The 25,507-nt window shown below is 44.4% G+C and overlaps 1 protein-coding gene across 1 annotated transcript in view; it reads right to left on the bottom strand.

Moving 5' to 3' along the window:
- Positions 1–959: 959 nt before the first annotated feature.
- Positions 960–25,507, bottom strand: part of CELSR1 (cadherin EGF LAG seven-pass G-type receptor 1) — a 297,352-nt gene continuing 272,804 nt past the window's right edge. The window contains exons 24-34 of the mRNA XM_032768931.2: positions 18,239–18,413; positions 17,552–17,664; positions 16,941–17,020; positions 14,810–14,936; positions 12,396–12,521; positions 10,056–10,192; positions 9,574–9,677; positions 8,519–8,686; positions 6,571–6,813; positions 5,817–6,081; positions 960–3,227 (exon numbers count right to left, since the gene is read on the bottom strand). Coding sequence (XP_032624822.2) covers positions 3,203–3,227; positions 5,817–6,081; positions 6,571–6,813; positions 8,519–8,686; positions 9,574–9,677; positions 10,056–10,192; positions 12,396–12,521; positions 14,810–14,936; positions 16,941–17,020; positions 17,552–17,664; positions 18,239–18,413 — 1,563 coding nt within the window. The 3' untranslated portion in view covers positions 960–3,202. The remainder of the gene's footprint in view (positions 3,228–5,816; positions 6,082–6,570; positions 6,814–8,518; positions 8,687–9,573; positions 9,678–10,055; positions 10,193–12,395; positions 12,522–14,809; positions 14,937–16,940; positions 17,021–17,551; positions 17,665–18,238; positions 18,414–25,507) is intronic.

Genomic DNA, 25,507 nt, shown 5'->3' on the forward strand with positions numbered 1-25,507 from the left:
CCTTGAGGGGGCCATTTAGGGAACTGGGGTAAAAATCTGTCTGGGGATTGGTCCTGCTTTGAGCAGGGGGTTGGACTAGATGACCTTCTGAGGTCCCTTCCAACCCTAATATTCTATGATTCAGAGGCAGGGCTTTCTGTTGCTGCCACCAGTGACTGATAGGTCTGGGTGCAGCAAGCAGCTTGAAGTGCCCATTGTAATGGATCTGTGGACATTAGGCATGGTAAAGAATTTATATAACATTATATTTGATATCTCAGAACCTTGTGAAGGCATCCAGAATAAATGTTAGTAATCTTCAAGCAAAAAGATCAGCTTGTACTGGTTTGCTCCTTGGAATGTTCTAGAAGGAAGAACCACAGCAGATAACTAAATAGGGGAGTCAATCTAGAGGTTGTAACTGAATCAAACGGTAAGATGCTAGTACATGGTCAAATTAGATTGGTGCAATCTGCGGCCCTGATTCAGCAAGCTCATCTGCATGGACAGAGCGCTGTGCTTGTGCAGAGCCCCCTTAACTTACTCATAGTAAGAAATGGATTAATAAATTTCAGCATTAGAAAGGCATCAGGTTTCAGGAAAGGACATCTTGGGAGAATACGACATGTAGCATCCAGCTTGCAAATATGCCTACTGGCATATTTAAAATGAGGCTGGATGCTACAGGGCGATGTACAAGCTAATTTAATAGATATTTCTCCTCTCTAATTTCTATGCTCAGCAACCTTCCTCAGAAGCATCACCAAAGATTTAAAATCTCGCAAGCAGTGCTACTATGGTGCTAAACATTCTTAGAGTTTGTCAACCTTTTTGTTTCACAGGAAAGTGATTGTTATCAATACAAACATTACTCCTGTCTGCATTTTCAAACAACTCCTTTACAACCATAGGAAATGCTACTCAAAAGTTGTCCATTTCTACTTCAGTACTCCATGAAAAATAAACAGCCAGAGCAGGAATACAAATTAAAAATCTTAATTTATTCTCCTTTTATCTGTGCTGCAATTCCAGTGTTCTGCACATTAATAAATACACATTTTGTTAAAAAAACCTCCAGTGTCTAACCTGCCATAAAAAGTTTTAACGAGTCATAAAAATAGGTTTAATTTTTCTGTCATTAATACAACTGACACATTTACTGAAAAAGTTCTGATTGAAATAAAAACTAACTACATCTCACGGGGGCAAAATATACATACACAGATGCAAAATGATTAACACAGGTTGTACACGGTATCTGAGCACACAGTCAAGTGTGACAGACACTTAAAACATAAAAAACTTTTTTCAATCAGAAAATTTCATGCAGTATGTTGCATAATTTTTTAAAGAGACAGTATCCTTTCCCCTTTCCAAAGGCCTCAAGTAGATTTAAAAATGCATAAGGATATAATAAAACCAATATTACTACAGTATATGCTTTTTTTTGTTAATTTCCTGCATTTCATCCAGCCTGATGTATTGTTTCTGTTTATTCTCCCTCACATGCACATTCATACAAAGGAACAGCTAATAACTTCTCAAAATGGTCACTATGAAAAATTACTACAGTGTGAAATACATAACACAAAGAAAAGGTAGATAACAAATGTATCATTTTCACAAGTGGAATTTTAAGGACTCATTTTGAGTCATATATTCAAGCCAAAAGGAACTGCTAACAGAAACATTTCCCTACATACTTACTGTGGACAACTCTTTTTCAAATCTTTTTTTTTTTTTGTAAACACTGTAAAAAGATGAGACTGGCAGACACTACACGTTTCTTACACTTGTGAAGATATGTTTAGTGTGCATGAAACATGAAATTGTTTAATACTTGTGTTTGTATTGCAAAACAACAAGATAGCCTGGAATTTTCCAAACAGTTAAGAAATGAAACACAGATCTCCTAAAGACTCATGTTTCTGCTCCAACTGGCAAAATGCTAACTCAGAGTGAAAAATAAAAGGTAAAACAAAGCAGTCAGCCTCACACAGTATTTGTGCAATGGGGGAACTGCACAAGTGCGTCCTCACAACAAGACCCTGGTTTGTTGCTTAGTAGGAAAAATGTGATGAAAAGCTAAGTCAAAAGGTGACTAGCATGTAAATTACACAAGCATAGGGAAATATTGTAAACCAGAACTGATTGATACAATATCTTTTAGCTGGGAAATTCAATTTCTGTTCTTTTTAATGTAAACACCAATTAAAAAAATATGGGAGAAGAGGCGAAAACACCTTAAAAACAAATGAACATTTTTGTTGGTTTTAGTAGAGGTTATCAAAAATACACACTGCATCCTTAAAATATTCCATAATCTGGAAACAGAAGCCTATAAATTATATTTATAAATTTAGATTCAACCTTTTCACTGTAGTATTTTAAAAACTGCACTGCATTTTAGGGTGGCTTTGATGCAAACATCAGTTACATTATCAAATGCCAAATTCAAGTACAACTGTGCAATTTTTAATATAAAAAAATAATCAAGAGCTCTTTCCATTGATTTCCTAGCATCAAATGAAGAATATCAGTATAAATGTAAAATATACAAAGGAACTTTTCCTTCTTTAGAGTCACCATACAAAATATATAAAATTATCTACAATTTTTTTATATTTATATATTTATATATAAAGGACATTTTTTTAAGACACTGTGTCCATCAAAGGCTGGTAAAGATGCTGGCATAGATACTGAAGGGCACTTGGTGTGATATTCTTCTCTCTAGGGTTTCACGAAGCTGAATGGTTCACACTGTACCTCACCAAGAGGCATCTTCTAGTGCTTTTCTTAAGGCTGATAATTTGACTTATTGTAGGTCCACTGTAGTAAACACAATTTGTTCTCCTTGTATAAGTCATTAGTATGGGCTGCAGACAAGAGCAGTTCCTGCAGCGTTGCTGTGACTCTGTCAACACTTCTTCTAATCATTCATCCATCGTAATGAGTCCCTGTTATGTCTCCATGCATTTTGGCACAGTTACATATTCACACAACCATTGAATGTACCACAATGTAGCCTTATCATGCATGTCTTGGGTATTATGTTTCATGTATGAGCAGTCAGAAGTCTGCCATAATGTGTAACAGCAGAGGAAGCAGTACCATCCTCATCCTCGATATGCAGCATCTCCTGTGAAATCCGAGGTACCAAGGAAGTGACATCACAGCAAGTAGTCCCCAGGTGGAAAAGTCATCACTGTTTCCTGATGATTCAAATTGAAGTTTCATTACTGCCTCTGTTCATGAGAAGAAGTAACCATGCAGGCTTAGGGTTAAATAGAGACAGGCAAACAATTTCAAGTGAAACTACCTATTCCATTTAAGTAAATTACCATGCTTCACCAATGAAGTGCTTACAGGGCAGAGGTTGCTCTTCTTACAAAGGACAAAATAAGACAGAAGACAGTTATTTATAGGAGATGCAGATAGAAATGCATTATGAGAGGAAGCCTGTACAGTGCATGTAATTGGTTAATGTCTAGAAGGAGGCATGCATTTCATAAAGTACTGAAATCCTACACAGTGTTAGAAACTTTGCATTTCAGACAGACTCATGCCATAACTTATACATAAATGGTACAAAGATATAACAGTATATATATTTTCTTTAGCATTGTAGGCTGGCCAGCAATTCCCTATGAGTGAATACTACTACTGATAGCAGCAACTAGCTACTATTAGCAAGTAATACTTAGGCTTGTTGGCTAACTGGGGAACATTACAATAGCCAACTTCCAAAGATCGGAGGGTAGCTTTTCAGCTGGAGCTTAGAGAAGTCAGCGCACCAGCTTAGAGTGTGTATACTGGAGCTGGTGGAGCTGGTCACGATGTCATGGTTAAGGCTGTGTTAGAGATTTCCTTATGAAAAGAATTAGGATATTTATTATTATTGTGGTACTTAAAGGGAAACTGAACATGTAAAGTAAAGTTTGGGTAAAGAAGGAATGTACAGGTATGTCATTTTCATAATCTGAACTTCAGACATGTTACTGGTCATGATCACTAATGAAACAATCATTCCATGAATACCTGTTTTAGGAAACTCTGTGCTGTGCTGTGCTTGGGATTAAAATCTATCTTTAGTTCATAAAGGCAAATATATGCACCAATTTCAGCTCAACAGATATACTTCTATTAACCACATCTATGATATTTTTAGGGACTGTATTATTGTATGTCACTTTTCTCCCAGGCTCCGTGGACTTCCCTAACAACTCGACTCATCTTCCCCCAGCACTGTTCCCTCGCCCCAGCCATGCCAAGCTCCTCATGCCTTTGACCCAAACTATCCGCTCCTTTCCCTCACACAGCTCCCAGCCTTCCTGAGACCCAGTTCCTTGTGGCTCATGCACCCCGACACTGCTCCTCAACTTTCTTCCACTGCTCTCAGCCTTTCTGGCACCCTGATACTTAGAATCAACCCTCCCCACACCCCGTTCCCACTACCCAAGATCTCCTCACTCTCGACTCCCCAGAGCACCCACTCTTTGGCATCTGCCCCCTGTGTCAGTGGCCACAGACCTTCCTAGGTCTCCAGAGCTCCTACCCCCCTTCCTCCCACTGCATGCAGTCCTCCACGCTCCCAGCACTCCCACTTCCCTCCCTCCCACTGGGACCGTCCCTCATCTTCCTGGAGTTTCTGTCCTACTCTGCCTCCTGGTACCCCCAACTCCCTGGGGCTCCTGCCGCTGACTTTTTATCTTCTTTGCACTAGACTCCCCACAGTCTTGGTCTTCAACACTGGCCCTCTCTGCTCCCTAGAGCAGTGTTTCTCAAACTGGAGTTGCCGCTTGTGTAGGGAAAGTCCCTGGAGGGCAAGGCCAGTTTGCTTACCTGCCGCGTCCGCAGGTCTGGCCGATCGTGGCTCCCACTGGCCGCGGTTTGCTGCTGCAAGCCAATGGGGGCTGCTGGAAGTGGCGGGCAGTAAGTAAGCCTGCGCCGCTTCCAGCAGCTCCCGTTGGCCTGGAGCAGCGAACCGTGGCCAGTGGGAGCTGCCATCGGCCAAACCTGCGAACGGGGCACGCAAAGAAACCAGCCCAGCCCAGCAGGGGCTTTCCCTACACAAGCGGCAACCACAGTTTGAGAAACACTGCCCTAGAGCATCTGCTCAGCATGCACCTTATCCACTCTCTCACTGCTCCTAGCCATTCCTGACTCCCAGTCCTCTCCTGGGTGACCAAAGCATCTGCTCCATAGCATCTCACGTTCCTTCTCATGCCTCTACATTTCCCATTCCCCACACTCAAGAGACCCTGCTCAGTGGAATCTCCCTTTCTCCATCTCCTCACCAGACCTCCCACCCTGCTTAACCCTCTCTTTCCTTCCCCTCACTACAACTGTCCCTCCCAGCCCCCTCGTTCCCCACAGCTTCAGCTTCACAACACCGCCTCTTCCTCCCCCACCAATGCCCCAGTCCTCTGACCGCTTCCTCTCTGCCACCAGTCCTCCAAGTTCACTGCCCCTGACCCCTTCCTGCCACCCCCTACTGCCCCAGCCATCCTGGCCTTTTTAATTTGAGGCTGCTTGGGAGGTGTTTTTTCATGTCTGTGGTTGAGGGCAAAGACAGAGTTGCTTTAGTCTAGAGTATGTGTTCAGTTGTAATACGTTCTGTCTATTTAGTGAGATGCCAAGCCTTTGGGCATGGGGCGCTGTATAAATAAGAAGTTATCATAGTCATTGTCCCAAGTCTTTAATTCTGTAGCCTAGAAAATCTAAAAAATGAGACGGTGCAGCCTCGTGTGGAAGTGAACTCTGGGCAGGGAAGAGAAAGAAGCAGAAGTCAGAAGCCAGTGATTGTGGGAAGACAGTCTCAAACTGGCACTTACTCAGAATCTGAGGTCTCAGCATTCACTGTTCCAACATGAACATTCATGGCCATTCCATTCAGCTGATCTCGAGACTGTTCCCTCCGCGGATTTTTTATTGTCACCCCAGTGTCAGAGGGTGAACGAACCCCATCATTTGTCCCTAAGGAAGCAGTCCTGGATGAGACAGTGGTTTGATTATAATCTGATAACTTTTCCCGTAATCGATTCTTCATATTCTTATCCATCAGAGGGGGAGGGTAGGTGACTTTATTTTTCAAGATGCCTGGTATAGAAAGAAAGGAGGATCAGAAGTTTTAATCATTTTGGTAATTTTATTTAATCAAACTGAACAAATGCAAAAGCATCATTTACCCTTTATTAGCAAATTGTTTCAAGTTTGCCACCATTATTCCATGTTAAAATAAAAAGGTTAGACGCATCTAAAAACAGTCCGTACTGCCCCTCCAAAGACCTCTCTGGTTACATAGACTGAAGCCAATTTGAAGGGTATTATGCCCCTACAGAGCAACCATATTCTGCCAAAACATGAATGGTGCTGATGGTCAAGCCTGCCCATGCCCAAGTTTCGCTGCAGATTGCTAGAGAAGTCATTAGGCTGAAGGGAATGAAGGGGAAATCTGGCAAATTCCCCACTTTCCTAATGTGGCAACAGAATCCTTCAGCTTGGATCTCTGAGTTACCATCACAGAATCTACAAAATGTTTCACTTCATCTCTGACTTGTTTCTAATGCACTGGGTTGGCTGAGTTACCTTTCTTCTGTTCCGGGTGCTGGTTATTCTGCTGTTGTAGAGGTTTGTTCTCTTTCTGCTGCCCTTCGTTCTCAGTTTCTCGAGGTGCTTCATTGCTGTGGTTCACTTGATTTTCCCTATGAAGCTCTACACTGACCTTTGTCTCCACTTTCAGTTTCTGCTTCCCACCTGGATCCTCCCCATCACTTGTCGTTTTGCACTCTGTGGGCCAACAGGGTTTCACATGATTGGATATAGAATCAACTGTAATGCAAAAAAACACATTGGTTCGAAAACCAACCTTCGACAAAACTTGAGGTTCTTCCCTCCAGTCCTGCTCAGCTAGTCCTATTCTCTGCAACAGTTTCAGTGGAACAGTCATTTGCAGCAGCCCATTTCTAAAGATTAGCTAGCCCAACCTGCTGCTGGAGGGCGCTATCCTGCCAGTTAAATACAGTCCTAGTTGGGGGCAGTGTGCTGGTACATTGATCCAGGTGGAGCTCTGGGAGGAATTCTGTTTCCCCAAGGCAGATTTTTTCCTGGAGCTCCCTCACAGAGGGGGCAGCAGCAGCAGCACACTCTTCATCCTTTATGTGCCTGAGTAGTTCTACTGGCCGATACACTTGTACGTTGAAGCATGGCCCTGCCTTCTCCTCTCTGCCCTTTGAGATGTCTTGCACCCTTGGACTTAAATGGAAGGAGCAACCCCTATGCTTGAGGGAGCACAGGAACAGCAACTGGTCTGCACTGCTGGTTAGCAGTGCATTGGGGGTGGGAGCACATCCCCTTGAACCCTCCTTCATTGTCCAGCAGTGGAGAACAATCTGGTCCTTAAACAGGAATGACTTTATACTGTTCTTTCCAGAAGATTAACCTTTCTGTGAAGGAATCTTATAATTGTGCATTCCTTTGATAAGAAAAAGAAGATCTCTCATGCAGTATTAGAGCAGTATGTTTCCTAGGAACCCAGAAGTTGCCCTGTATGCCTGAGGCTAATAAAAAAGCAAACGCTGAGATACCAAGCTAAATGGAAAATTCACGATGCTGCACAAATGCTGTGATGGAAGCACCTACCATTGTCAAGGTATAATTATAAAGAGCTGAATTTAAAGCCATCATCATCATCAATTCAGACATAAGCTAGTTGCTACAGTAATGAATGCATTTGTAGAAAACACTCTCTAACCCAAAACTTGCTCCAAGGCTGGGTTGAGTTTTAATCACATCAGTTTACATTTGTGGGAAAACGGTAGCAATTTTGGTTGAATTTTACTTTGTGTTTGTTTGAATGTAAAAATCAAAAGGGAACTGCAAACCTATATAGGATGAAACAAGGGAAAATGTGAATGAACACCAGAGAGCCAAAACCCACTTAGTTTTGTCTGACCGTACCAGTCTCTCTCAGCATAAAAACGAAACCTGTATCTTCAAAGAGTCATGGAGGGACACGGTGCACAGAAGTGACTGATACTAAATGTTAATTTCAAACCTTTCAGTTCCATGCCCTCCTCTGACCCCAGGAAATCTCCATTATTGTATTGTACGGGGGAAAAGTTGCAGGTGTTCCTTTTTCCCCCCAAATTGCCATGCTCTTTTATTGCCTCCTCTCCCTGTCCCCCCTCTGCTGATATTTAGATAGCTGAGTAGTGCCATTTCCAACTACATTTGTGGAGAGAAACAGCCCTGCAGGGGTCCCTCTGCAATGCTAACAGCCATGTTGCATTGGTAGGCTAAGTAGCTGTGCACACTTACTCAAGTGTCCTTTGTTCTTGCATTCATTCACCACAGGGGACAAATCCTCTCAGCTTGGGGAAACAAGGATCTCTTGGATATCACCAACAATAAAAAAACAGGGATTCAAAGCAGCTGTAGCTGTACACTATCCTGGTCAATTCCATGCATCCACTACTCAATTCGTTTTCTAATACGGGAAAGAAATCTATTCCTTCAGCATGAGCAGCTGCTTTACCTTTAGGAGTGCTGTGGATTGGGCCACGCTCATTGTTTTTGGAAGTGGTTGTGTTCCATTTCTTCTCCGTTTCAATCCCATCTTCCTCACTCTCTGATGAATGGGAGGAAGCGTAAGAGCTGCTATGTTCATCAAGAGACAACTCGCTGTCAGAATCAGAATCATGCTCTGTTGAGGTGGAGGAGGCAAAAAACAGGGATTAGAACCTGAAAGGCAGTCATGAAAATCTACATGCCAAATGAATGGAGTGAAAGAAAACCACTGTAGGCTCCCAGATACCATGGTAATGGGCACTTTAGAATGCTTATGCCTACACAGCCCAGCCAGCCACAGGAGAATAGATTATTAGTGCAGCAGTCTTCATCTGAGGAAATCAAGCGAAACAAAATTGTACAGTACAGCTAACTGGACAGGACACTTTAATGTTTTATATGGATTAGTTTGCACTATTGTGGCTCCTGTAACTGTTGCTAAAGTTTAAATGTGTTTAAATGTGTGGGAAGAAGAGAGAGACTGAAGTTCATTAGTTGGATAATTGCTATGTATACACAGTGGCTGGAGAGCACAATTCTCTCTGCTATTCAATGTGCAAAACAGTCACCAAGTGCCATCTTGGTCAAAGCAAGAAGACCTAGGAATAGAAAACTGAAAAGTAGTAAAAGGAAGACACTTCCTCAAGCTTTCCACCAGTAAGAAATTTCCATCTGAAAAGCAAGGAAGAAAAACTGTGCATAACTTTGTGAGAAAGGAAAGAGAATCCAGAAACAATCACACAATTCGTGGCAACCTGCCATCAAATCAGAAATAGATCCTAAAGCAAAATACACCCATGATATTTCTACTATGAAACCTTGTCCTAGATAAAAATACTCAATAACTCTGGCAACACCTTTATATCTTGTTATGCCAGTACAGCTATTTAAACTGAGAGTGAAACAGAGTAAGATGGAGAGGTTACTACTTTAATTATACGATCTTTTCAAGAAAGTATCTTTATTAAGCTGAGAAGGAAGAAATGCACACATGGTCTAAGCAATTCTCCAAAAAGCTCTTACCATTGGATTTTGATGGATTCCTATGAAAAATGGAGGAATCTGCTTCTGTCTGACCTGCCCTTGCTTGGCTTGAGGACCCACTGAGCTTCTGAGCAGCCTCATCCCTAATATATGGGGGAGTAACATTTTTGGTCAACATGCTATTCTTAGTGACAAGACAGAAATACACAGACCACTCTAAATCTCCATTATGCACTGTCAAATGTAACATTTTAACAGGCAAGCTCTACAGAACTAATAGCAAAAATACTTACAGTATTTCATTATAATTCTAGTTTGAATTGCCCACTAAAGTTGCATGCAAATGAGAAATACATAAAGGAAGATGCAAAGATAACAACTGCATAAAGAGAACTGCCAAGATACAGGACAAGTAGCAGTTGAATCAAAACATTAATTGGTTTTTGTTAGTTTTTTTCTCACAAAAGCAATGAGAAGGGAAAAATAAAGGCCTGAAAGCCATGCACCCACCACCCAATTACCTGAGAATGTAAGCAAGGTAGCTATTGTGGCTCTTGGCTGACCTGATGGTGCTCTCTAGGGAGACTGTGGATTCACCAATATTTGTGCGATACATATTTGGCTCCTCTATATATGTGTTGTTACAGTTCAGAGATCGCTGAGGAAAAAAATATTAATAGTGAATGATAACAAATAAATAAACCTCTCTCCTTCAGCTGCTCCCAGAATGGCTACACAGCAGAAGAACATCTAAGTACACGCACCCCAAGATTGCACATTTTGAGCCGGAACTACTTCTCCCCATTGCAATCAATGTCTCTCAGCTCCCAAGCATCACAGTTTGAGTGGCCTGAGCACAGGACTGGGAATGAGAAACTCCAAGAGTTATAATCCCAGCTCTGACACAGGCTTCTTCCCTGGCCACAGACAAGTCATACAGCCCCTGATTTTCAGAAGTGCATCACAAACTCAGCTCCCATTGACATTTTTTCCTATTTTTATAGGTTCTTATACATGCTCATTACCGCAGTATTGAGCACCTTCTGGCAGTGCATTAAGCAACGTGACTAACATCTGTCATGTGTTATTCAATCTCTTTCTCATCCTCTCCCTAGCAGGAGAATTCTGCATGTGGTGGAGTGGTTTGGTTTAGTAGGCAGGTTGGTTATTTATGTCTATGCTGCTCCGTGTTTATTAGAGAAGGCAGATATAAGAAGTGCACTGCCTTTTGAAGGGGAAGGTGGCGAGGTCTGTGATGATTCTTAGCGTATGTGGGAGTTTGTCTCAGTCTCAGACTAGCCCCTGAGAAAGCTCAGTTGTCGATCCAGACAAGCTTTACCCTGACTGTAGAGTTTTCTTGTGCCTGAGGATCAGAGTAGTTGACCACGGTCCTTATCCTGGAGATTCAGGTGATCATCTAAATATTGTGGGCCCAAGCCAAAGAGCACGTTGGTGACACGGACCATGAGCTTAAACTTCACTTGATATTTGATGAGAAGCCAGCGTAGGAAGCAGAGGACATGTATGGCGTGTTCGCAGTAGCCTCTGTTGCACTGCAATGTTGTATCCTTGTTGGAATTTCCTAGGTGCTGAAGCTTTCTGCCCCGGGTATAAGACGTTACTTTAGTCCAGCCAAGAGATGAGGAAGGCATGAATAAATGAGGACATGTCTTCGTCTGCCAAGATGGTAAGTCTCCTAGCCAACTAGAGATGGTAGAAAGCATTACTAGCGGGTGCTTTTATGGGAGAGCTTAATGTCAGCATGGAATCCAAGAATACCCCCAAACTATGAACTGAATTGACCAATTGTGCGTGTGTACTTTCAACCAAAGGAGCTCATACTGTGGCTGCAAACTACTCAGAGTGCTTTCTTCTGCCCATCAGCATCACCTCTGTGTTGCTGTGGTCCTGTTTAAACCTGCTGTTCTTTATCAATGAGCTGATCTCGTCCAAGCACTGGCCATCTTGGTGGTAGAGTATGATCATAGGTAGTGAAGGAGAAGCAGAGCTGAGTGTCATCTGTATATTGAGTCCATGTCTTCTCACTAGTTCACCTAATGGCTGCATGTAAATGTTGAGGAGGACAGGAGAGAGAATTGATCCTTGTTGGGACTCCACATGGAAGGGGGTCTAGTGGCAGAGGTAAAGTTTTCTATTAACCCTCTTTGGGGGCAACTGTGACTGCTCAACACTTTTGAGAATCAGGTATTTAATCTCCCTGCCTCAGCTTCTCACCTGTATAATGAAGATAATAAAAGCTGCCTCTCAGGAAACTAAGTAATGGTCTTATAAGCAGGAACATGAAAAGTGTCAAGCAATAATTACCAGAACAAATCTTTACATATTACCTTATGGGGGAAACTGTAAACAAGAATCTTTTTATGAACAAGGAATTGCTTTTATTCACTTGAAAATATGTGCAATATAATTTCAGTGGCAGCTAGCTATTCTACTTAACAACTTTCAACTGCCACTTATACAAGTTAACATTATTACAAACTGGGCAGAAAATTGCTGATAAATAATCAGTTTAGAATAAAATGAATAACCACAGTTAACAGACACTATCTTTACTTTCAACTTTGTGAGAATAAAAAAAGTTCTTAGTAAAAAGCCATGCCACTAGCATTTGCACAAAAAGTCTTGTGCAAATAGCTAATAGCTTCATGATGCTCCAATTTACTTGAAGAAAATAATTTCCTGTCTCAAAAAGTTTTCACTTCTGTTTTAAAATGAAAAGGCTTTCAGTGAATCACTCAAAGCAGGGAGAAAGAATTAATATGGACAAGTTAGTTAAAATTATATGTATGGGGGGCTGACAACTATAAACAAGAAAATGTTTTTTCAAGATGGCATCTTACGGTTAATAATGTAGCTCTTGTTGTAGTAGAGTCATCTGGAAGGGGTTTCTTTCCAGTTAAAGTGTTCTTCAAGTGCTTCCTGACTTCTTTATTAAAAACGCAGTGGAAGAAGAAAATGAAGATCCCCTGGGTTGTTAGACACAGAGAGAGAAATAATCTAAGATAAATACATGATTTATTACTACTGGACTGAAAATACAACTGCAAATTAGTGAACTGCCTTTTTCAAACCTGCTCTTAATTCCAGCATATGGTACATGCTTTTAATGGCAATGATTGACCACCATAGCATTAAGCACTTGCTGTCCTTAGTGAACTGATAACGGTCAATCCCTCAGGAATTCATGCTTTGCCACAAGCTACTTGTATTACCACAAAAAGACCGGAAAAACACAAACACAATTTTCCTCTGAGAACTGCCTGGTGCATCTCAGAGGATGGTTGTTAGCACCCTTGTAGTTTGGGAGGGAAACATTCTATTCAAATGTGCACAAGAGAGTTAAGGTCCCTTGTTGAATGGTTCAGGACACTGCAGGATGCTTTTGTGTGGTACCAACATTAATATTTTCCAGTTTGTACACTGGGTAGAGGTCCAAATCCTGACAGGTACATTGGAACCCATCAAAATATCATAGCCAGCAGTGAAAGCCTTGGGAATTGCAGAAGTGGGGCACTTTTGTGCTAGATCCCCTTAAAAACATTAGTGAGCGAGCAAGCGAGACAGAGAGAGAGAGAGAGCGCTCTGCAAACCCTCTAAAACAGGAGCTACAGAGGAGTGTTAAGGGTGGGGCTGGGACCATTTGCTAACAAGTGTTATGTTCCTCTGAGCCAGCAGTCACTCCCACATTCAGCCTCTTTGCAGGTTTTTCATACTCCTGGCAGGAACACTGTAATCTAGGGGCTGCTTATGTAGCATGTGTATGTGTGTTTGGGGGTCATTCGGTGCAGCTGCCAAATCTGTTATTTATTTAGGTTGCAGGTGTACTGCTTTGAATTCATCACTAATGAAGTTACAGCAGCACCAATGTCCCAAGATGCCTGCATTTCATGATTTCAGACTAATCAATTGAGGTAGATTAATATTAAGCTTAAGGTATGATCTCTCTAAGCATTCAGTCAAATTAGTTCTATCTGACTAATCATTGGGATTACTCATTAATGAAATTCACATATATGTATCTTTTTTTTTAAAAGTTCAAAGGCGGCAGTGATGTGAAACATTATGTGGCACTCTGACTCTCCAGGCAAGGTAAGAGGAAAATTCCAGTCTCTTATCTTCTTCCCTCTGAACTTATGTTGTATTTAACATCCTTTTACTTTAGATTTTTTGTTCAGGCTTGGGAAAGGATTTACATCTCTAGTAATTGAATTTAGTTCCTTACAGACCAGTTGTAACACAGCAGTGGCACTGTCAGCATCCCCCATGGTGGACCACCGATGTGCCTACACCCTGAGCTGAAGGAACCATCTTGAGAGGAAAGTGAGGAGTTTTATTTTTTTAACCCACTCAATCCATGATCTCTTTACTAAGCCTGACAACCAGGAGATCCCATTTCTGATGGTGGTTTTTGTACTGTAGATATCTGTCAATTAATTTATTTCACACAGGCCAACAAGATGAAAGTGACTTTTGGTCACTACCATCATGGGCCACGTTCAAACTAGTGATCGGATTCTGAATCCCATTACTATCTCCTCACCAGGTCCCTATTGATCAGCTGGGGGGTGTGCTATGACCTTCAACCTGTTCATAGATTCATAGACTCTAGGACTGGAAGGGACCTTGAGAGGTCATCGAGTCCAGTCCTCTGCCCTAATGGCATTACCAAATACTGTCTAGACCATCCCTGATAGACATTTTTCTAACCTACTCTTAAATATCTCCAGAGCTGTTAACAGCTTCTCTAACACAGATGAAAGTCATCTCCTCCATTTGTCTTTCCTATAGTAACTTCAATTGTAAGCTGTCCACATGGGATGGAAAACCACAACTTCTTGTTACTGCTAGCAAGAACGCCAGTGTTAATACAGAAGGGATGATAACTAGAGTTTATTTAGTCAGGCAGACGGTTGTGTCTGAGGTAAACCGTTTCCTTTTATTAGTAATGAAATTGCCCACCACAAATTCCACTAGAAGTACATCTGGAACCATGAGAGAATAGAAAGCTCCATTTATCGAAGGGTCTGATAATCCCTCCCTGCTCCCCCTTGAGACAAAGGGGGTAGAAACTGCACCGAGGACCTTCCATCTTCTTCAATTGGAAACTCAGTTTTAAAAGGTAGTTGCCCTGGTCTGATATTGGATTTAATGGATTTTCCCTATTAATGGAGCATCACTGCAGGGAGATGGCTGTTCAATATGCAGCATGTTCTAGATCTGAAGAGGTACAGTAACTTAATGTTATATAACTTACTTGTAAGCAGCTGAAGATGGCAAAGAGATAATGGAATGTCATGACATCACTGTTCACTGCCATCAACCCCAGTAACCACGTGGCACTGATCAGCAGCAGGAGCAGGAAAGCAGTTCGCAGCACGGAGCTAACGTAAACACACAAAGTCACTTGCATTAAGACAGAAAAATAGTAAAATAATATAATCTAAAACCCATGAGCCAGCTACAATTCTTAATGCACTTTGTTCATTCACTATACAGGGCACAGGGCCTGGCTTGGAGAGGCAGCATGGCCTAGTGAACTGTTTATGGGTCTAGGTGACAGAAATGCCAGAGCTTTAATCCTGGCTCTGTCAATGACTCACTGTGGTCTTGCACAAGTCATTTCATCTTTTGGTACCTCAATTTTTACTATCTATAAAATTGGGCTAATAATGCCTGTTGATCCCTGGGTTTCTGGTGTTAATTAGTTAATGTCTGTGAAGCACTTTGACAAATAAAGTGGTCAACAAGCACCAAGTAATAATTACACTCCTGGCACAGAGAGACAGTTCCTAGATCCACAACTTGCTGCAGAAAGGAGGAATTGAGGCTGGAACTGCATGACTCTTACACAATCTCAGCTCTGAAGTTTGGCGAGTGAGAGGCATGATGCTTCAATTGGCATTACTTTCCAAAAGTTTCCCATGGCTCAGTACCACAACTAGCACATCCCATAAGGGAGGATGTTCAGGTGCCACATTCCTCAAGGAAGTATTATTAGCAGCAGGGGAAATATTAAATGAGTTGCCCATGGCCATGGGTGAGTCAGGAATAGAACTGGGAGATAAGTGTCTGGATATTCTGGTGACTGGGCAGGCCCTTTATGAATATTTGAGCAGAAAAAATTCAGTAGCTCCTGATTCCGAGAACTTCTCTCAAGCCACTCATACCGTGTAACATTCAAACAAACATGTTAGAAGTCCACTTTCCTCGACACTCTGCTGTTCGTTTACTTCTTGAATTTCTTCCCCATGGACAATAAAATCAGTAAAGTCTATTTTAGTTCTGTTTGTCAGTTTCACTTTCAGGTTCTCCTATCTGAGCACAATGTTGCAAGGTCTGGATTGCATATACTCTGAAGTATTTATTTGTTTAAAAATACTATTTTCACATATATTTAAAAAACGCATGGAGATAGTTCTATAGGTAAAGGCTTGTTTTTATAGAATATAGATTCTGGGACAAATATGACCCTCCATTATATGGCAATTAGACTCTCTTCACTTAAGGAGATTAAAAAACGAAACAAAAAGCAAACTATAACTTTTAAAGAAATCACTTTTTTTCTTATTGTTTCTAAAACTGCCCACCAGTACATGTGTTCAAGGAGCAGCTAGTGGATGCCTTGGGAAATCTCATACAGCTTATTAATTTGAAAAACGGGGCTGTCTAGCCACTAGCTAATCACATTATAGTTCACAGGTAAATTACAAGCTTGGGGCACAACATGACTTAAATGGAAAAAGTCTCTCACAGAGCCAGGAAACTCAGCGAGTTTCAGCATGCGGAATTTCTGACTCAGCCCATCTCAAATGGCGGTGAGGAGAACATATCCTTCTGTGGATTGGGATGGACATGTTACCTCAAAAGACCTTTGCCAAGACAGCAGCAGGAAAGAGCACTCCTGGAGGCAAACCTATGAATCTGATGGTGCATGAGGAAGAAAGGAAGAGCTCTCTGGGCCTCATGTCTACATCGCCACGCATGGCCCTGAGGAGTCTGCCAACACCTAGCTCAAAACCTCCTCAGGGAGATGTATTTTGTGATGGGGAACTTCATGGAAGATAATGCTGAGAAAATTTGTAGTAGATTGGAACAATACCAGGTGGAGTGGCCAATCCCTCAACTTTTCCCCTTTTATGCCTTGCTATAACCCCACCAAAAATGCAGAGTCCCTGGTCCACAGAGAGGTTTCTACAGAGCCCAGGAGTGGGGGATGGGGAGAAAGGATGGCACACTGGCTCAGCCTCTTCTGCTCAGCACAAACTTCTCCCGTTTGTATAGCATCCTGCTTCTTTTCCCACCGTCTACAGTTCTTTTTAGCGAGGATATGATCTGTCTCTGGTGAGGGATCTTCATCAGTTTTCGAGCCTCGACTGCAAACTTACATGACTCCAGTTCTTTCAAATGAGCGTTGTCTTCGTCTGCATGATGCTTTCACTGCTAGTATGAAGATGACTGTGTTGATCTGAAAGGGAAATGTAAATAACACAAAGTAGATCTTTCTTCCTGAATTTGTCAGAGCTTGTTTTTCACTGACAATGGAATTTTTTTTAACATCAAAAGTCTTCAGTGCCAAGAGCTTTTCTCTTGTAGTTAGGGGTTTCTTCATATTTCCAAACTGACCAAGCTTTGAGCCAATGTCTATTAGCAACCTTCTTGGGATACTATGCTACTGAATTTGCATTGATACAAATCTGGTGAGACAGACCTAAACAATGAGCTTAAATGAAACTCTCATCAGGGGGTAGGAAAAAGCAGAAAACATGGGCCTGACCATGTAACCATTACTCATACAATCAGTCCTTTCTCATTCAAGTAGGTCCACTGATTTCAATGGGAGTACTCATGTGAACTGCACTTACTTCCACAAAGGATGCTAGATTAGATACAATAGTTTCACATTTAAACAAGATTCTGAATAGATAGTGATCAAACAAAAATAAAAAAACAGTAACAGAGAACAGTCAGCGCAAGAGGCAAACTCCACAATACTTACGACCACAACGATCACAACAGGGCCTGCAAAACTCCAAATAAGGGTATCATGAACAGAGAGCCAGCAGAAGTCAGGGTTCCCATAGCCCTGTGGGTCCAGACCCACAGCAAGACCTAAATCACAAAACAGAAAGAAAAGGATAACAGGGAAAATTACTGATGACCCCATGAGGGTGGAGGGTCCCAGAATCCGGGCTCCAGCCCACACCTGAACATCCACACTGAAACCGTATAGCCCTGCAGCCCAAGCCCAAGTCACATGGGCCAGCCACAGCTGTTCTATAGCAATGTAGACATAAGCTTAGTCTGCCAGCGTAGGACAAGCAAAATCTCTCTAAGCTACAGAGAAAGTAATTACAATACAGACAATGTTACTTCTGAGTGCTTTCAATAAATCTTGATTTAATCTGAATTCAAATAGGTTTATACCATTGTAAACATCAGAAAATTACTTTAATTAGGGCAAGCAGCATTCATTGCGCTGATTTGTCAAGTTCAGTCTGATGTCTTCTTATTTGCTGGTGGTTATTGCTCTGATTCAGGAAAGCACTTAAGCACGTGGTTAACTTTAAGTCCCACTGATTTCAATAGATGTTAAGCACATGCATTAATGCATCCTGAATAGTGGGGCAGGGGAACGGAATGGTGGTGTTTTGGCTTTTCAGCACTGGCGACCTACTTCCCCTACCTGTTATAACAGCAGGAATCCCCCAGCCAACGACATAGTAGAACCTCATATGTCCAAAATTGATGTTCCTCACTTCAGTCAGCATGCGGTATATGTGGAGCTGTTCTACAAACATCCACGCAAAGGTGCTCATGTAGAAGTAGTGCAGGAGGATGGCTATCACAGTGCACACAAACTGGGGAAGGAAAAAGAACACTGAGATTACAGCTGCTCCTGCTGAATCAACAACCCATGCAACACACACAAGACTGGATATTCACTAGATGCTAAAGAAAATATTAATAAGTCTTTGAAAAAAACTGTACATTAAAATGTATTTAGTTCTTTTGTCATAGTATTAAGAGTTTTAGAAAAGTGATTTTGTAAGCCTTTATTTTTAGATTGTGTGGCCTGCATGTGGTCTGGCTATTGAGAATTACATATTTCAGTCTAAAATTCTTTTACTTATTAAACGCCCATCTTTTCTGAAGTTAATTTCTTTTGTGTATATTTGCTATACATTTGACGGCTTGGGCCATTCTAACACACTCACCTTGTTCTGTGTGCAACACTTAACAATTTAACAAGAAAAAAAAGTTACTTTTCCGTAACTGCGGCAAAGAGTTCTGTGGCACCTTAGAGACTAACAAACATATTGGAGCATGAGATTTTGTGGGTGAATACCCACTTCATCCATGAAAGCTCATGCTCCAATATGTTTGTTAATCTATAAGGTGCCACAAAACTCTTTGCCACGTTTACAGATCCAGACTAACATGGATACTCCTCTGATATTTCTTTCCGTAACTGGCGTTCTTCGAGATGTGTTGCTCATGTCCATTCCACAATAGCTGTGCGTGCTCACAAGGTGTACTGGTGCCGGAAGTTTTTCCCTTGGCAGCACCCATATGGGGGGAGTGCCCCCACGACTCCTGGAGTGGTGCTGCCATGGCACGGCATAAGGGGCACTGCGCACTCCCCCCACCCTCGGTTCCTTCTTGCCAAACAACTCAGAGAGAAGGAAAGGAGGGCAGGATGTGGAATAGACATGAGCAACACATCTCGAAGAACACCAGTTTCGGAAAAGGTAACTGTCTTTTCTTCTTTATGTGATTGCTCATGTGCATTTCACAATAGGTGATTCCAAACCATATCTGTTGGAGGTGTGTAGGAGTTCACAGACACTCAGAACGGAGCACCGCCCTGCCGAACCCAGCATCTTCCCTGGTTTGGGAGACCATCGCATAATGCGAGGTTAACGTGTGAACCGATGACCATGTGGCAGCCCTACAGATGTCCTGAATAGGGACATGGGCCAGAAAGGCAGCCAACGAGGCTTGCACCCTGGTCAAGTGCACCCTCACAACCGGCGGCAGGGGGACTCCCGCCAGGTCATAACAAGTACGGATACACAAGATGATCAAGTTGGAGAGCAGCTGAGTGGAGACTGGCCAGCCTCTCATATGTTCAGCCAGGCGATGAACAGTTGTGAAGACTTCCTGATTTCCTGTCTCTGGACTTTGTACATTCCAGGTAAAAAGCCAGAGCCCGTCTCACATCCACCATGTGGAGGCAGCGCTCCTCACTGGCCATGTGGCATTTTGGACAGAGCATAGGCAGGAAAACGTCTTGGCCCATATGGTAGGCGGAGACCATCTTAGGGAGGAACGAAGGATGTGGTCGAAGCTGGACCTTATCTTTATGGAACACTGTGCACAGGGGTTTGGAGGTCAGGGCCTGGGGCTCCGAGATCTGCCTAGCGGATGTGATCGCCATCAGGAAGGCTACCTTCCATGAGAGGGGTGACAAGGAGCATATAGGTAGCGGTTCAAATGGAGGTCCAGTTAACCTGATCAGCACCAAGTTCAGGTCCCACCATGGGACTGGGAGCCTAACATATGGGAATAGGTGATCCAAACCTTTAAGGAATTGACTAGTCATGGCATAAGAAAATACTGTGTGACCCTGCACTGGCAGGTGGAAGGCGGATATGGCCACCACATGCACCTTGACAGACGAGGGTACTAGGGCCTGGGCCCTAAGATGAAGGAGGTAGTCTAATATGAGCTGGATCGGAGCAGCCACAGGCAAGATGCCCCGATCGGCAGCCCATAGAGAAAACAAGACCATTTCACCAGGTAGGCCTGACGTGTGGAGGGCTGCCTGCTCTCCAGGAGGATGCGGTGAACCCCTTCTAAGCAAGTCCTCTCCTCCTGGCCTTACCATTGAGCAGGTACGCCATGAGGTAGAGTGCCGCTAGGTTGGAGTGGAGGAAGTGACCTTGGTCCTGGGAGAGCAGGCCCAGGTGGGACAACAATGGCCATGGTGGGGCGACTGCCAGGCTCACAAGAGTCCTGTACCCATGTTGCCTGGGCCATGCCGGGGTGATCAGGAGGACATGGGCCCTGTCCATCTTTATCTTTTCCAAGACCTTGCCGGATCAGTGGAATCAGGGTAAAGGCATAGAAAAGTTGGCCCGACCAGGACAGAAGGAAGGCGTCAGAGATCGCGCCCGTGCCCAACCCTCCCCTGGAGCAGAAGTGGGGCACCAGCAGTGCTGCTGGGTAGAGAACCGGTCCACTTGGAGAGTGCCTCACATTTGGAAAATCCTGTGCACCACCTCTGGGTGCAGTGACCACTCACGCTGAGAGGAGAAGTCTCGGCTCAGCCGATCTGCCCGAGAGTTCCAGATGCCCTGTAAGTGGTGGGCTTCCAGGTAAATATTGTGGGCTATGCAGATGTCCCACAGTCTGAGGGCTTCCTGGCAGAGGGCTGAGGAATGGGCCATGCCTTGCCTGTTGATGCAGAACATCGAGGCTGTGTTGTCTGTGATAACCCTGACCATTCTTCCCACCAGGTGCAAGTGGAAGGCCACACATGCCAGACAGACCACTGTGAGCTCCTTGACATTTATGAGCAGGGCACCTTGGGTCTGAAGGTTTCCCACATGGGCTCCCCATCCCAGGTCCGATGCATCGGACACCAATTCCACAGATGGGGTCGACCCCTGAACAGGACCCCTTGGAGCATGTTCCCTGGGGAGGACCACCATAGCAGGGAGGCTACCACCAGTTCAGGCATAGTGATGACTTTGTCCATCCTTTCTCTGGACTGGGAGAATACCAAGGCCAACCAGAGCTGGAGGGGCTGCATCCTGAGTCTGGTGGGACGAACCATGTACGTGCACGCCAACATATGACCAAGGAGTTGGAGGTACGCTCTGGCTGTGGTCATGGAAAACCTTGTGACGGTGTTGATGAGCTCCCTCAGGGTTTCGAATCTGTCTGGTGGGAGGGAGGCTCTGGCCGATGTCATGTCCAGAATTGCCCCAATGAACTCTATGCAGTGCACCGCAGCTAACATGGACTTGGCATTGTTTACCAACAGGCCCAACACGGCGCACGTGGACAGGAGGAGTGATACGTGATCCTGTACCTGCGACCTGGAACTGCCCTTGACCAGCCGGTCGTTGAGGTAGGGAAAGATCTGGACCCCCTGACATCTGAGGTAGGCCGCTATCACAGACATGCATGTTGTGAATACCCTGGGAGCTGTGGACAGGCCAAACAGGAGGACAGTGAACTGGCAGTGTTCCTGCCCAACTGCGAAATGGAGGAAATGCCTGTGTCCTTCGAATATATGAATGTGGAAGTACACATCCTGTAGATCAAGGGTGGCACATCAGTCCCCGGGATCCAGGGAGGGGATGATGGAGGCCAGAGAAACCATGTGAAACTTGAGCTTTACCATGTATTGGTTCAGACCTCACAGGTCCAGGATGGGCTTGAGCCCCCCTTTGGCCTTCAGGAAAAAGAAATAGTGAGAGTAGAACCTCTTGCATCTGAACTCCGCTGGCACCACCTTCACCAATCCTAAGCCAAGGAGCCTCCTCACCTCCTGTTCGAGTAGGCTCTTGTGAGAGAGGTCCCTGAAGAGGGATAGTGCTGGAGGGTGGGTGGTTGGGGGGTAGATGTAAACTGGAGGGTGTAGCCCCGAGAGGTGGTGTTGAGGACCCATCGATCTGAGGTCAGCCATGACCACTCCAGGAGAAAAGCACACAAACAGTTGGAGAAGGGACATTTTATTGCAGGTGGATCCTGGTATGAACTGGTAAGTCACCCCTGGGCGTCCCATCAAAACTTTCCCGCCTGCTTACCCTTAGAGGGCCCAGGCTGGGGCGCAGGCTGGGATTGCCTTTGCGGGCGCTTTTTATAGTCCCTTGACTTTTTATAAGGGGGCTCATATCTAGAGTGGGTGGCCTGACTGGGAGCCTGCTGCGGTTTGAATTTGGTCCTGGCCAGGGACTGTGATGAGTGGTGGCATCAGGAGTGATGCCGACCACGAGATCGTGATCCCGGCATGGAGGAGCGGGAGTGCCGGCGATGGATGCCTGGGGCTGCAGGAGCAGTGCTGTGGCGGGGACCTCGAGCAAGATGAAGAACAGGAATGGCATCAATGCCCGTACCGCAAGGGGCTACAGTAGCTTCTCGGAGACGATGACTTCCAGTGCTGTCTGTGCTGGTCTCCATGGGGCACATTCTCCTCACAAGGTCTACATTCCCTCAAGTCGAAGCGGTTCCTGGAACTCCTGCCATTGGTACCCAGACAGACAACCTGGTGGGGGTTGACAGAGACCAGTGCAGACTGTGCACGGGCCGGTCACTGAGTGAGGAATGGCGTTGGGAACGTTCCCTCAACCATACGCGGTACTGTCCAGGCAGCATCTGCGGGGGTCCTAGTGGTGGCTTGCCTCTGGACCAGGAAGCCAACGATGGCGGTGCTACCGGTACTGGCAAAGACATAATGTTTCGAGCTGCCTGCAGGGCCTCCGGTGTGGAGGGCACCTGAATGTGGCCACTGGCATTCAGGGAGGCCGGCTCGGAGTGGGCTGGGCTACTCTGCTTAACTTGAGGCAGAGGCCGCGAGGCCGATGGGGACCGAGAGCTGCCCAATGCGGGTCTACTCTCTCTCTCAGTCTTCCTCGGGTGCCTTGGGGAAGACGACCTGTTTTTCGCCTATTTTGAGTGTCCTGTGGATGGGGAGCAGTGCTGACTGGTGGATGGCACCGTTGGGTCACCGCGCACCAACGTTGCGGTGCTTGGTGCCGACTAGGAGCAGCGCAGCGGTGTCGGGGTTAGGGCCAACTCCATCAAAATGGCTCAGAGCTGAATGTCCATCTCTTTCTTGGTCCGAGGTTTGAAGGGTCTGCTAATCTTGCAGCGATTGCTGAGGTTGGTTTCCCCCAGACAGCATAAACAGTCCGTGTGCAGATCACTCATGGGCATAGGCCATTTGCAAGTGTCACACGACTTAAAGCCCAGGGCATGCCCCGACCTGGTGCACTTAACTAATTCTAACTAAAACTACTTTTATTTTTATTTTTCTTTTTAAAACTACAGGCACTACTAACTATGAACTAACAGAGTCCAAGAGGGAAAGCTACAGCAGAGCTGGAGCAGAGCAGTTCTGAAGCATCTTCACTAATGGCAAGAAGAAACTGAGGAGGGGGGAGTACACCATGGTGGCACCACTCCAAGGGTCGCTAGGGATGCTCCCCTATGGGTACTGCTAAGGGAAAAACTTCCGGCATTGGTGCACGTGGCGACCACGTACATCTACTGTGGAATACACATGAGCAATCACTCGAAAATGAACAGCATTTTTTGCAGAAGCAAGGCATGGAGTGTCCACTACTTTTAATAGTTTAAGATTCACAAAACCAAGATGGAAGCCAAGAGGAAAAAAGTTTCTTAGCAAGGCTGCTGATAGCAACCTTTGACTTTTGGCTCCATTTCACACTCAGAGGGATCATATAGATCATCCCCCTGACTATGTAATACATACAGCGGCAGAGTCAGATGAATTCAACAGAACAGGTTTAGCTGCCACATAAACATAACCACAGATGGCACATTAGGACTTTATGGGGCTGACGGATCCCTACTCTTATGCTAATCTACAACTAAAAGCTCCCAAGACATCTACATAGGTGCTACATATACTTCCCTAATCACCATAGGGCCTAAGAACCTTCTAATGGTGCCCTAAGTGATGTGGCTAACATCTGCCATGTGAAGTTTATTCTCTCTCACACCGTCTCCCCAGGGGGAGGATTGCGTGTGCAGTGGACTGTTTTGTTTTTGGTAGCGCTTTGTTATGGTTCTGGGTTTTTTTAATGTGCATGCTGTTGTGCATTTATACCAGAGCAGTCTAGGTTGAAGACATGTGCCTTGCACAGGAGTGGAAGGTGATGAGGTTTGTGATGGTTCTGAGTTCCTGTGGGAGATCATCCCTCAGTCTTGGCATATGTCTACACTACCTGCTGGATCAGCGGGTAGCGATCTATCTATCGGGGATCGATTTACCGCGTGTAGTGTAGATGTGATGAATCGATCCCGGATTGCTCTCCCATCGACTGCTGAACTCCAGCAGTGTGAGAGGCGGAAGCAAAGTCGACGGGGGAGCTGTGGCTGTCGATTCAGCGCCACAAGGACGTGAAGTAAGTGTAGACCAGGCCTTGGACTGGACCCTGAGAAAGCTCTGCCCCTGCAGTAATGAGCTTTACCCATGTGGTAGAAAGTTCCATTATGCCTGAGGAATGCAGTTACTGGCCACAGCCTTCATCCCAGATCTCAGTGCGATCTATGCACTTGTAAAAGTAAGTCTTACCTCTCTCTGAGGCACTGTCTTCTCAGTTAAAGGTACATAAGCTTAATAAGTAGAAGAAGGAAAAAATACCCCATGCAAGAGCTTGCATTAGATTAATGCACACTAAAAAACCACTTAGGCCTAAGGTGAATTTCACCCAAAGGACCTTGGATATCCTAGTTAATTTTCCAATGGTGTAACAATTGGGGTCTATGCATGCCTACCCCAATTGCGAGTTCAATTTTTGGAAGGTGGGTGAAAGTTTATAGAATGAATAACAACTCATTGGGAAGTCTAGGTTGGATATTAGGAAAAAAATTTTCACTAGGAGGGTGGTGAAGCACTGGAATAGGTTACCTAGAGAGGTGGTGGAATCTCTTTCCTTAGAGGTTTTTAAGGTTAGGCTTGACGAAGCCCTGGCTGGGATGATTTAGTTGGGGATTGGTCCTACTTTGAGCAGGAGGTTGGACTAGATGACCTCCTGAGGCCCTTCCAACTTTGATATTCTATGATTCATAACGAATGTTGACAGAAAGGGTATTAAGTATAAACTAAAAAGGGCTACTGATCTGACCCAATGACTGTACATAGGGCCATAGTTTGAAACTGAGACATTGGTAATTAGGCTAATTGGTGGGGTAG

The sequence above is a fragment of the Chelonoidis abingdonii genome, chromosome 1, assembly GCF_003597395.2.
Source record: "Chelonoidis abingdonii isolate Lonesome George chromosome 1, CheloAbing_2.0, whole genome shotgun sequence".
NCBI classification, from domain to species: domain Eukaryota; kingdom Metazoa; phylum Chordata; order Testudines; family Testudinidae; genus Chelonoidis; species Chelonoidis abingdonii.